This window comes from Patiria miniata, unplaced genomic scaffold (genome assembly GCF_015706575.1).
Source record: "Patiria miniata isolate m_02_andy unplaced genomic scaffold, ASM1570657v1 HiC_scaffold_7, whole genome shotgun sequence".
NCBI lineage: Eukaryota > Metazoa > Echinodermata > Asteroidea > Valvatida > Asterinidae > Patiria > Patiria miniata.
Genome location: NW_024037074.1, coordinates 8004433 through 8018301, shown reverse-complemented (window position 1 = coordinate 8018301; position 13869 = coordinate 8004433). Strand labels below are relative to the sequence as shown.

General features: G+C 38.9%; 1 protein-coding gene across 2 annotated transcripts in view; it reads left to right on the top strand.

The window, feature by feature from the left end:
• LOC119745482 (receptor-transporting protein 4-like) overlaps nucleotides 1-8956 on the top strand; it is a 30269-nt gene extending 21313 nt beyond the window's left edge. For both annotated transcript variants that reach the window (XM_038221850.1, XM_038221851.1), the window contains exons 2-4: nucleotides 2240-2384; nucleotides 3063-3266; nucleotides 4627-8956. In XM_038221850.1, coding sequence (XP_038077778.1) covers nucleotides 2240-2384; nucleotides 3063-3266; nucleotides 4627-4830 — 553 coding nt within the window. In that variant the 3' untranslated portion in view covers nucleotides 4831-8956. The remainder of the gene's footprint in view (nucleotides 1-2239; nucleotides 2385-3062; nucleotides 3267-4626) is intronic.
• Nucleotides 8957-13869: the final 4913 nt, after the last annotated feature.

The window sequence follows — 13869 nt, the reverse complement described above, 5'->3', positions numbered from 1 at the left end:
TCGAACGACAACGCCATTTTGGAATCAAAACGAGGTTATACTAGCAAAACAAAACATGTTCGCGTTGCTATCTTGTAAGTTGCTAAGCTATTACGTAAGAGGCCGAGGTTTGTCATGTTTGTCTCTCTTTTCAACTTAACTGGGTATCATTCGATATCGCGAGGCCACACAGGGCCAAGTTGGACTACCCTAGTCAACTATTCAGGACCAGCCTACCGCGGCTGGTCGAGCCAAGATTTATAGCTGGTTATCAATGGCAATTTCCATAGCAACTTCAGTGCGCATGCGCTGGGTACGTCACGAACCAACCACTAGTTAACCACTGGTCATTGCTCGAACTTGCCCCTTGTTGCAAATTATGCGTTGCTATACTGAATAAATTGAGCATGTGCAAGGGGTACTGTGATATTTCGCTCGTAACCAACGCCCAAACGGGGCGCTGAAGGGCTTTAGCTCTTCCAGCGCCCTGTTAGGGCGCTGGGTACGAGCGAACTTTGATCTCAAACAAACCCATGTGCTACCAACTTTTACCAAAAGCTTCCCCCAATAGACCCCATGTTGCTGACATCACATTTGAGGGCAGGTCGCTGTTTCTTTGTGAAATGCATGAGTGTACATGAACTTTTATTTGACAATTAATTAATATTTAAAAAAAATTGTTCACAGTAAGAGCGCACCATGTAACATTTCTGCAATGGTTAGATTTTTTTTCTCCAGTTTACAGCAAACAAGTGCGAATGCACAATAAAATGGGACGCCGGTGGCACATAATGGAACACCGTTCTTTTGGTTTTCCCGGCGACAGACAGACCGACCGACCGACCGACCACCAAGTGACATGTAGACGCTCCTGCCAGAGCTTAAAAAGATGGGTCGGGACTCGTTGGCGATGATGTCATAGGCTTAAAATAGCACCTTAATGAATGACAGGAAAAACTACATGAATCAATCCTAGCCATGCTTTAATGGGTTATAGGGCGGAGGAGAGAGACGGGTATAGAGATTCCAGCATGTCATGGCATTATCATCGTCCACGGGTCAGGCCAGCTTTCTCCCATTTTCCCCCGGGTTCCGACTGGGATTAAGCAGCGTGTCTCATCCGCTAACTGGTCGCCGGGCCCGGGCGATGATTCACCCCCGGCTCGCACGGAGGGCTCCCAGCCCAGGTGCCTCGTTCATTTCCGCACGTTGTGTCATTATGCAACTTGAGTGACGGGTTGGAAGGGTGAAGAGGCTATCGAATTCAGAAAACTCAGAACCGATGGGGGAAAAACTCACGAATTACATTTTTAAAACTTACGTGAAACAAGACGATCTTGACTTTCAGCAAACTTGCACTCACCTTTCCAACTGCAAGGCAATACAACATAAGAGGGAATCTTCTTCGACTACATTAATGGGTTTGAAATCACTAGTGCCTCCCAGTCGTCTTTTCCCGTTGACCTTCCTTTGCAGACTATCCATCATTCGGTAACAAGGAGTGCAAACCGTGGCCACTTATTACTGACCCTTTGCAGTATGAGATTGCGAGATACGCCAAATAGTATACTGGTCAACTTCGGCCACATAAATGGGTTCTTGCACAATAAGCTCAGCATTCCACACAGTAACTGAGCGAAAAGGCTTGTTCTTTTCCACTGGAGCCTTTCGAAATTTCTTGCGTTCCATTGGCAATTTCGGTGATTGGAGAGAATATTTTAGTGGGGCAGATAGGGGAAATATTTGGGGGAATTGTGCCTTTGATGATACAAGCATGGCATTTGGCAAACAGTCAGTGTATGTCTTAAGAAAGGTATCTGGCTACAGGGCCATCACAGATTTGTCCTTTGAAAAAATACAGGTGGAATAACAGGCAATTTTCAAAATTTTCAAAATAGCTGCCATTGCTTGTTATTTTACCAATATTTTTTTTTCAAAGGACAAAACTGCGATGGTCCTATAGCCAAGTATTTTTCTCATGGCATTATCTAATGACTGTTGCCAAATACCATGCTTGTATCACCGAAGGCACAATCCCATCACCTATCCGCTGTACTACTTATAGGCGCAGGCCTGCATGGGCCGATTTCCATCAATCTGCAACGAAGCTTATTAGCCAAATTGTGTGCTTAGCATTCAGCTGAGTACCAGTTACAAGCAATATACATTGCACGACACTTTGACTGGTAACCTGTTTTTGCTAAACGAATAATTTCGACCATGATGTACTCACAATCTTTTCCTGTTTTTTTTTGCTTAGGATGGACGAGATCTGGAACGGGGAGTTTGCCAAGGTGTTCCAGCCCTACCTACCCCATATCTGGTTTCTTTGCTCAACCGAGGTTTGCCCTAGTCCCCGCTGGCGGCGCTTCAAAGACAGCGCTAAGGTTCGCTTCTGTTGCCAGGTGAGTAATCAGTGGTGACGTCATCAGGGTCACGTGGGTCTTATCCGTTTCCATTTGACAGGCCATGAAGCAATGAACTTCGTATTTTAAAAAAATCTACGATGGAAAGATAACAGTTTAGGGAAATGGAAGAGGTACACATAAAATAGGCATAATTAATGAGCTGTGGAGGTATGCATAACCATGAGCTTTGGAGGTATGCATAACATTGAGCTGTATATGTATAATCATGAGCTGTTGAGGTATGCATAATCATGAGCTGTACAGGTACGCAAAATCATGAGCTGTGCAGGTATATATGCATAATCATGAGCTGTGGTGCAATGCATAATCATAAGCTGTGATGTGGAGTATGCATAACCTGATGAGCTGTGCTATAACTGACATCATGACCTGCAAAAAAATGGCGGTGGTTTTGATCCAAGCTAAGTTTGTTAGTTTACAGTATAGACCAATCCGTGCATGCTATCACTGTATAATTACGGTGGCCCCCTTCAATGGCGAAAGCATTGTACCAGCCATTGTACAAAGCAACTGCCATGACACAATATTTTCGCCATTGATGGAGGGCCTCCGTGAATTACCCTGATAGCGTGCTCGGAAGTCAAAATAACTGGTCTGGCGTTGTCCATTCCCGCACTGATAAATATATTATACAATTTTCCCGACTTTTTTCAGACCTGTGGTCATGGCTGGACGTCCATGAAAGGCCGCGTGGTCTTCTGGTACTTCTTGCACATTCCGTATTGTGAGGGGTTTGTTCAGTTCAAACTCTACGGCCAGCAGTGCCAACGGTGCAACAACGGCATGTTCGAACCGGCAATGTGGTACCCGGAAGAAGTCAACAAAGTACTTTGCAATCTCTACAACAGAATCGGTCAGGTGAGCGAGGGAACCAGTTAGGGATACCAAAACTATGCTTAAACATCTCGCTCATGACATCACATGTTTTTGATACGTCACGTTTTGAGTGTTCCGAGATGAGCAAAAAGTGACACACACGTAGTTTGGTGTGCATGCATAATGCATGCAACTCAAAATGTGACGTCACGAAAGTATAGGTCTATAATACGTACCGCATGGTATCAATTTAACTGTTGTTATAGTATTAGAGGTATGTCTTGCAAACACGTCATGCTAAGGTTGTTTACCGTCCCAAAAACCATAGCACACAACATACACGCCTATCTAATCCTAAGTAATAGGCCTACCCGTTTTAGACTGGCGTTTCAGAGTCGCACCGAAATGTTGTTTTTTTCTCTCGAAGATTAGACTTCGCGAGCAAATCGTTCAGGCCTACAAGATTAGCTGTTGAAAGTTGTTCAGAACAACTCAATCGAAAAAAAGTTCATAAAGTTCGCAACTCTGAAAAAAATTCCATTAGAGTCAACCTGCCATGGCTCGCCCCGGTTATTACTTAAAGTTTTGGTTCAGCGCGACTATGGAACACAATGAACGGTTGTTAGATCAGCACCACCCGGCGGGGGAACCCATGACATGGCGGTCTTTGTTGGACCAATGTAGGACTCGAGCAGAGACCTTTACAAATTGACTGTTAAAAGCCAACGAACTGAAAGAGACATAGACCTATACCAAAAAGGTGATTGAACTTATGGTATCAATGTTCACTGTCATATTCACTAGCAAAATCGTCAATTGCACCAGGAACTAACAACCTCAGTACTGCTATATGCATCAATATTGATACAGAGAATTAAATGTCATTGATTATTTGTACAAAGCCAACTTTGCACGCATGACATGCATTTTTAGTCAAATCGTTGGGCATAAGTAGGGCGTTCTATAGATACACGAGGTCAACAATTCAAAAAGGCGAAATCACATCAAATCTTGTCTCGACCATTTCTTGAAGTGTCCATATTTCCCTTTGTGGTTTTTGGTCGATATTTTATACTTCCTGAAGTATCTGCGGCAAAGGGGATGCAGACTCGTGAAAAAAAATATAACGAGAGGTTTTAGCTCCGAGTATTAAAGATTAATTAAATAATGGAAAAAAAATATCCAAATTTAAAGCTGTGATATTTTAACAGAACTCTCAGAACCCTATAGAGCACAAAAGAAGTCGGTGCCATGGTATCCGTCACGGAAAACTGGGATAGTATATCGCGAAATACATAGACGTTAAAGAGAACAGTGTTCCTTCATCGGATTAACCCAAGGATGATGGTCTAATAAAGATGAAATTCACGTTGGTATGATTTATATTTTTTTGTAATTTCAGACGTACTACGGATTTGTCAAGCCGCCCATCCGTTACGACCGCCGCGCCGGCAAGCCACGCACGCAGCACAACGCCACGTTGTGTCAAGCGTGCCGTGACGGCGAGTGTGACAGCCGACCACGCACCACCACGCCCACCACGGGGGCAGCAGTCACGCCCACCCCACCACCAGGAGCCACTAAGCTACAGGCTGTCCGGGTGTGACGTCATGATTGACAAGTTTACAGTGGATGCGATTGGTTGGTACTGCTGCTATTGCAGAAAACAAGTTTGAAGTTGTACTTCGTTTATGAGTGTTGCGTGAAATAAGTCCGAGACAAAATACGCGCGAGTGGTAAAAAAAGGGTGTTTTGCCTTAAAAAAAATTTAGCTGTTGACCAGATTAAAGTGCCTTATAGCTGTAAAATCACGCTTCTAATCTGGCATAATCCTCGAGCTGTTTTGTAATTTTGTGAACCTTATACCTCTATGCATGCACTGAGAGGTTTGTGTTTCTTCCATTGTTTTAGGCTTATCGTAAATTTGCACTCACTACAGAGGGCGCTACAGCTGATAATTAATTGATAAGGCAGCGGGTACATTAAATCTGAACAAAAATCACTGGCAGTTGCAAGCATCCTAAGTGGAAGAACATGGTATTTTAATACCAGTTACCAATTTTATAATGACTGACTTTGGCATGAATTTTGACCTTTTAGATATTCATTGGAATTTATCCAATCCAACACGTGGGTAGCCCCTCTTGTGTGAATGTGACATTAGGTACATTTAAAACAGTACAAATTTGTCCGTAAGCTCCAATATAGTATTAATTGGATCAATATGTAAAGTCAAAATGACCCTTTCGTGAAAGCATACGAAATTTGAAAGCAAGTATAGATTACTTTTTTTCAATTGCCATGAATAATAAGAACTGCACTTGATGTGTCTTTATATATATAATTCAAAATAGTAATAGAATTAAGATTATTAACTGTAGTAAAATCTATCACTTGTACAGTACATTAATTTTATATGAATATAGGCTTTTTTTAGATTCGCTTTTTTAGATTCGCAGAGGCAAGTATTTTGAAAACTCGTAAGTGCCTATAGTAATGTGGTTTGAGACTTGTATTATGAGTAAAGTGTTTGACTTGAGTTATGGGTTATAATGCTTTGATTGATTAGCTCTTCTTGTGGGTTTTGTCGAAGGAGAGGTTTGTTGGATGATACAAAGTAGTTTTGTCCTTTTCCCGTTAAGCGTAGATTATTATATATTATATATTCAAATGCTGTATTCTTTATCAAATCTATTTATTTCCTTTTTTGAATATTTTACTCATTAATAAATACGCTTTTAATGAAAGAATTTGATCCTCATCGGGCCGTTGAGAGCTAACCTTATGTGCGCGGCCCTTTAATGGTAAAAAGCGCCCTCATTGACAAGTTAGTTATAGTTTTTCTCTGTTCTTTTTAGCAGCTGTTTATTTTTCATTGAATTATTTCTATTTTCCGTTCCTTGATTGCAATAGATGATAAACAATATTTATTACTATATTTTGAGGTGGCTGAGCTCGGCAAATAGCAAATTTAATGCTGTAAAAATATTCAAATTCAATTTTTTTGCGATTATAGTAGAGAGAGGTTTTGTTATTACTAGGCATATTAGAATTACGGTAGAAATCTTATAAAAAGTATGACTATTGTACATTAATATAGTAGCTACTTCTTATTTATGTAAATAACAAATAACTTCGCTAAAGCAAGATATCGTCATTGATATATCAAAAGTATCCATAAACGCAAATCTTACATCTCCCTTAAAAACAAGGTAAAGGGAAGCGCTAGGAAGTTTTTTGGGAGTTTCGACGACAAAACTTCCAGATGAGAAAATCACTGAAACTTTCCGATTCCAAAAGCATAATTTTACCTAGGAAAGGCTGTTTTCAAAACCTTAAGATCATTATTTCAAAGAAAGATACACAAGTCTTTTGAACAATGTTTCGAAACTCTTTCTTCGAGTTTTTATCAGAACAAAAAAAAACAACACTTTCTTCATTTTGGCTTGAAGGCTTTCATCTGGCACGCACGTAATATCGTATTTGTATTTGTTTAGAGTAGAAACAAGTTAAGTAACCGCTAAATTATTTGCAATTTAACTATTGCACTATTTGTATTTCATATTGATGTTGCGTTCTTGTATTTGATAGTACATGGCTATGCTATTATAACAATATTCAACTAACAAGATAATTAGTTAAAAATGGGAATTAAATAATGGTGTATCTTACTAAAAAAAACCCGAAACAATGTTCATTTAAACTAGGCAAAATAGTCAACAGATGTTATGGAAAGAAACAGAGTGTTTAACAGTGTTTGACTCAAAATCGGTAAAGTCTATAACTTGGTTTAGGATTCTCCAATGTGTAATATCACTGGTTTACAAAGAAAGAGAAGGTCACTTTATACGTTTTTTCTTTTAGGTATAACACTACCAACGTTATTGTTGGTGAACATTATTAAGTAGGGATGCAAATGGGCCAAAAGGGGCGCACAACCTTAAAGGCCCGTGTAATGTAATTTTTGTTAGGCAATCCTTGGAAATGTACCTTTGAGTCCCATTTAATCCTATTTTCAATTTTTGTTTTGTCATTTTCAAGGGTATTTTTGGTTTTTATGCTGGTGCAAATGTACATATTCATGAGCATAGGTTTGACGTCATTTCAGGCAGACAACTCAATGTTACGGCTATTTAAGCACCAAAAGTTGCCAGAATTTTGGATATTTCGCTTTCATACATTTTCTTTTCTTTGGTGATTTGTTGTGTCAGTACATGGCAGTAAGCCATTGAACACATTTTTTCACAAACATTTTCAAGAGGCAAATATTTGGGGTCACAATTTGAACAGAAAACCCCTAAACTGAACAGTGTCTTCTTGAAATGACATCACAGCAACAGCTCCCTCAGTTGTCCCAAAAAGGATGTCAACAATTTTTCATATAATTATTTAAGAGGAGTAGAAAGTTGCAAAAATAAGTTCCGAAGACAAATTCACTGCATGAACCCTTTAAAGTTTCATTTGGTAAGTTTAATTTGAAAGCACCTAAGTATTCCAGAAAGGAAAGATGTTTTTTTCACGCTGATTTCGAAGGGGGCCTTTAATGACCAAATTGTTCTCAACAGTGTTAACAATGGGCGGTAGAAACTTTTGATTAATTTGGTTCAAATGGCATTGTTGCCTCGCTTTATTTTAGATCAGCGCTGAAAGTTAGCTTGCATTTTAATTCGTAATCCTTTCGATCTCCATATAGGCCTTTGGATGGCAGAGTGCCTCCCTTTTTGGCACGCTAGCCACGTCCATTACCGTCCGTGCAGACTCAAAAAGTTCAACGAACTATGGCTGGGCAGGACCCGTATACTCTGATGAACTAGTTTTTGCTTTTATAAAGTCTTATATAGTATATTATAAAATGTTCTTATGGTATGGCAACATTTTTGTACAGCAAGCTTTAAAATCTTATTATTAGCGACTGTGGCGGAGACTATAAGCCTATGATTAATGTTCTTAATTTGAAGACTATAATGGGATGAGTCTGTGTGAAAGACCACACCCTTAAAAGCCCCCGTAGTCTTTGTCTCAACATGTGGTTTGACTAATCTGGTTTAATGCATTAAGGCTTGGTTGACTAACCGCGTAAACTAAAACAGATCCGCTGGTTATTAGGTCATCGTGTAGGTTGTAACACGTGGTAAAAAAAAAGGATGAGCGTCGTTCACCAAGTTTGATGCTTACTGATCATTCATATAAGCTTGTTTAGTCTGGAATTTTGCCAACACTGACCAGTAAAACAATTTAAAATTTGCGTAAATAATGCTGGTTTGTGGGGGGCTAAGCTCCGCCCATGCATAATACCGCCATGACTAATGTACATGTAAATAACAGATTAGTTTTTACTGTTATACATTTTAAGACACAGACATCTGTAATTTAAGCTACTAATTTGCGGTTTTCAGCCGCGCCTGCTTGCGGTCAATTTCTAAAACTGTATAGCCATTACTTTTAGATGCAGTTTTTGGTTCTCCAATTTTGGACAACTGAAATCCACTGCACGAAAACATGTCTGTAAAATAATCTGCATCTACAAAGTGTCCAATTGCCAAACTTGGCAAGAGATAGACACAAAACCAATTGTTTTATCAAACACTTATTCGCAAACCCAACCCAACTGAAACTGAAAACTCACGAAAACTTAGAAGTTGTCTCTTTTCAAGTACAAAAGTGCCTTAAGACTTAATTGATGTGAAACGGTTTGTTGTGGTGAGTGAAAATAAAGTTAGTGATAAAAACAAGTGTGAGTGAATGATGAATGCCTTACTTTTATTGCAAGTGGGTCAAACATGCAGTATATTCGGTCAACGCGGACAGCGGATTCTCGTCGGCGTATTTCAGACAGTCTTGCTATCTATCATCAGCCAAACCAGCCCATAATCGTTTCCCCAGGAAAACTGGCCAGCCACCAGATTGATACTTAAACCAAACCCATCCATTTTCAAGACGTCAGACAACCAACTTTCGTCATGAAGTCGTCGGAGATGTTGCCGCCGTGGCGTTTTGCCAATCAGTAACCACTGGTTACCACCCGCACGGGGGTGAAGTGTTCACCCGCTTCAGTCTGGCTGTCCATCATAGACGCGCCGAACCGATTTGCTCTTTAACATTTTCAAGTTCGACATTTTGGAGGGACTAATCGCGAAAGATCTACTTTTGCAGTCATACAGAGCGACCCAAGAGTCTACTCAAAGACAAACATACAGAATGAACAAAATCTGGGTCGACTATTAGGTCGCTCTTATCGATCGTTTGCACAACAGCCATGTTCGAGGTGTGTTTAAATTTGTTTAACTGGGATGCACATGAGAAGACCTACATAGTTGTTAATGAAGTAACATTAAAACAAAACCTCAAAGATGGTTGCTGAATGCAATCGATCTGTTTGGCTCTGCGGGACTCTAATGGTACACCAATACATTCTGCAACGGGGGCTATTCTCGACTTAAATATGCACCGATATTTTCACTGACAAACATTGTGCTGAAATACGAGTGTTTAGATAAAACGACAAAATGCGGTAGCACATGACCACGCCGAGCTATCTGGGCAAATTCAACTTGCAAATTTCTTCATGTTCATATTACTGGGAAAAGCTCTGCTTAAAACGTCACGCTTTGGTTACAGGTGCGCTTTCCTATGGGAGACAGGTGAAACTCAGCCGTGATCAAGGACCGGAGCCTGGCACTAGGTGTATAGGTACTGTACACAGAAAACTGATCCAAATTGACATCGCGGTAGAATCGCGTTAGAAACGCAGCTTGTAATTATTGTCCAATTACATGACATAAAAATGGACGCGCAACGCGCAACATCCAAGACGAACAAAACTTAGTGTATAAAAACTCCATAGGGTTGTCTAATGGGCGTGGCTTACACGCAAACGGCGATAGGTCACCGACAGAAAACAGCATTCACATGAAACGGGTTAACATTTATTCTTGCACTCTGGTATAATATAATCGGATAGGTACAGGATTAGTAACTATGACATCTTGAACACTATTCTTATAAATGTACATGAATACAAATAAATATCGAAGACTGCCATACCTTCAATACGAAGCGATACAAAGGAATAAACAGGAGAGGTGGGCTTAATGCTAACTACTCACGTTTAAACAATCGATCATAATAATATATGAATAATGTCTCCTCAAAATATATATATCTTACATTACAGTCAACATAATATGTAAATTCTGTACAAGCCCATATTTGCATTTCACAAAAAAAAACAGCAAAAAAATACACTACAATTTAAGCACACAATCACTTCATAGCAAAGAAAGCCATTATTATATTATATACTGTACGTATACAAATTACAAATATTGTGTACACATGAAAGTTTGCCCTAAAATACAGGAACAACTCATATATTTCAAATCCCATATAATCTTGGGCAACGTGAACACAATATACAAATTAACAATGGACTGATTAGCATAAAGGTCATATGCAAATGTTTGACCTCTCGTTTTGTCAAATAAATGGAGCTAAAGTTTTAACACCAGATGTCTGATGGTTTCAGTACCCCTTGCACTGTCAATGTAAAACCTTTACAAGTTGTGCATCCGTTTTTCAAAATATCCTTTGAAAACTGAAATCTGAATCTTCATTTTTATCGATAGAGTTCAATTTCTCTAGGTAAAGTTCATATTTTTTGCCCAAATTATTGTTTGATTTCAAACTGTAGCAAAATTTCAAAAGTATATATATACAAACATTAACGATTATAGCTATTAGTGCGGGGGCTCATTACAAAAAAAATGAAAATACAAACAAACAGTAACGCTTATTTTGGGATGGACTTTATCCTGCTACAGACCTATCTTCCAAGAGAAATCAAATATTAAACCAAGGACTGCATTTTTCATGTGGTCAACCTGAGATTCAAATTGCATAAAATTAACGGCTTCTGTTAATAATTATTTCAAAATCTGGCACTTTCGATTCCGTACTGGGGCTTATACCTGTGGGAAGCCAAACATTAAAAAAACTAAAAAAAAACATTTAAAGTTTAATTTTTTGTATAAATTTGTACATGTTAAATCAAAGACAAACTCAACAAAAAATCTCATCAATAAAAAATCAATACACCACATACTGTCAGTCTATCTGTACATAATTACACATAGAATTTTTGCATTAATCAGTGCATCAGAGGAACGCATGTACAAATCTCCTCTCCTTCAAATACATGTAATACAATGGAGATTCGATACACACTTTTTTCCTCCAAAAACACAAAGAGGCACTACATGTATTACATTCTGAGTATCTGAAACTTATTCATCCAAACTTTAATATGTCTGGATGAAAACCAAAATTGCACTGTTACTTTGTATAGTGTCCTGCATATAAAAGCCTGCCTCGTGACCTGTTTTTCAATCAATTATCCGGCGAGGTCCGTATTGAGATGGTGCTGTGCATGCGCGCAGGTTGTCTGCACACACTCCATGCTTTTTTAAACCAGAAAGGGTAACAACTTGCCAATGGACCGATCCAGTAAGCACCGCCCCATGGTATTCTGACCAATCACAGCCGTGATTTATGTCCGACGTGCGTGCACAAAAGTCCGACATGCGTGCACGCGCGTATGATGCGCGCGGAAGGAAAATGCAGTGTGGCATTGGAGAGGAGCACGTGTTAATTTGCCCACGTGCGCAGTGGGAGGGGCTTACTGGATCGGTCCATTAAAAGTGAATCTAAAATTAAAAACATCAATTAAGGATCATTTGCATTATCACTGAGCTTACTTGGATTAATTAACCCTAACCTTCCAAAATCCTCTTTGCAAAATGGAGGATTTTGCAGGATTGAGGCTTTCTCTGGCAAAAATGTGTGGCTAATTTTGGAAAATGCACTGTGTCAAGGTCTTGGGCCGGACCTTGTGTTGTTTATGCTCAGCCGTGCATACATTTAGACCTATACTTGAAATCCTTCGCGTTGCTCCAGGATGTCATTGGCTCTGCAACAACATCTTGACAGTGATTGCCGGAGGATTTTTCAGGATTGAGGCAGTGGTCACCCCTCCAAGGACCACATTCAAGAAATAACACAGGATTTTGGAGGATTGAGACTGTATGCCATTTTACATGGAGGCAGTTGGAGGGTTTTAAAGGATTGAGGTTGCATCCTAGCAAAAATGCCTAGAGAATTAGGGTTAAAGATTGTACTGTATGTGTATCGTACAATATCTGTTATTGAAATTTTCCTATTTTCTTTCCCACTGCCAAGTAGGGAAACACAATATGGAACAAAACTTGACACATGATTTTGGAATTTTTTTTTACCACAAGACAAAGATGAAAATATAAAATGCTTCAAGCACAACTAAAAAATAGCTAAGAACTACAAAATATTAAAGAGACAAAAGAAAAACAACTTCAGATGGAGTAAAAAGAAGTTACTTCGACAAAATAATAAAATAGAGCTATATAGAAAGTAAAGTTGGTTTTCCTCTGCAAAAGTCCAATACTTGAAATATATTTTAAAGAAAAAAATTGACAAGAACGAAGAGCAACAAAATATAAAATGCAGCCAATATTGCTTAAAAAGGAGTAAAATAAACAAGAAATTAGTTGTTAGTACAGTATAAGTATGCCTTTAAGCTTTTTTTTTCAGAATTATTCTGGCCAAAGCAAACCTCATATTACATATAGTTACCGATAACAGTGATAGAGTAGGAAACGGACTTTATATTTAAAAATGAAAATATTTGGTGAACGTACAAGTTTCACTCGATATCACAGAGAATGCCAGATGGTCTTCAATCGCATGTGATGGTCTTCAACCAAACCAATTAAAAATATTATTAAATCAAATAAAAAAGTATACACAAAATTGTTTTGTTTTAATCATTTTCAAATTTAAGCACTTAATTATTCTGAGCATCCGCAAAAAATCCACAAAATTTACTGGGACATAACAAAACTCCCTAAACTCTTGGTTATTGGGACTTGAATGCCATAGTCAAAATTGTAAAAGTGTTACTAAGAATTGGGGTGCTTTCCTTTTTTTTTCTTTTTAGTTTTTTCTTTTTTGTTTGTTTGTTTGTTTTTTTTGTTTCAGGCGCTGGTCACTGGTCACTGAATGTAAGCAAAATGTTTTGCTTGAGCTTTGTTACCCAGTTCACGTTGGTATTATTTTGACTAGAATGGAACGAGGCGTGAGATTACTTTTCACTCAACCTCAAGCCAGGCGGGTTGAAGCCATCACCCTCGGGCAGCACACTCATATTTCCAGCCTCGCTCGCTGCGAGCAGGTCGCTGACAGATATTTCTAGCCTCGCTCCCTGCGTGTTTATCTGTCAGCCGTTCTGAACACCGCAAAACTTTACCTGTACACACCGCCTCCAGTGCGAATTTGTTAACGCATTTTTAAATACAATGACACAACATGAACACATTGACACAACATGTATAAGTTGACAAAGACACTGACAATGAGGAAACTCCATCAAGACATAAATTGTCACTGCGGCAGGTAGTTAGCGTCGTATTTACACTTTCAAATGTCCACATGCAGCAATGTTGGTAATCACCAGTACACAAATTATATAATAATCCACGATAACAGAAATCATAAAAGCTTGTGGCTTTTCAATGTAACTTTTCATGATAAAGCTTTAGTCTTGCCAATAATTTTT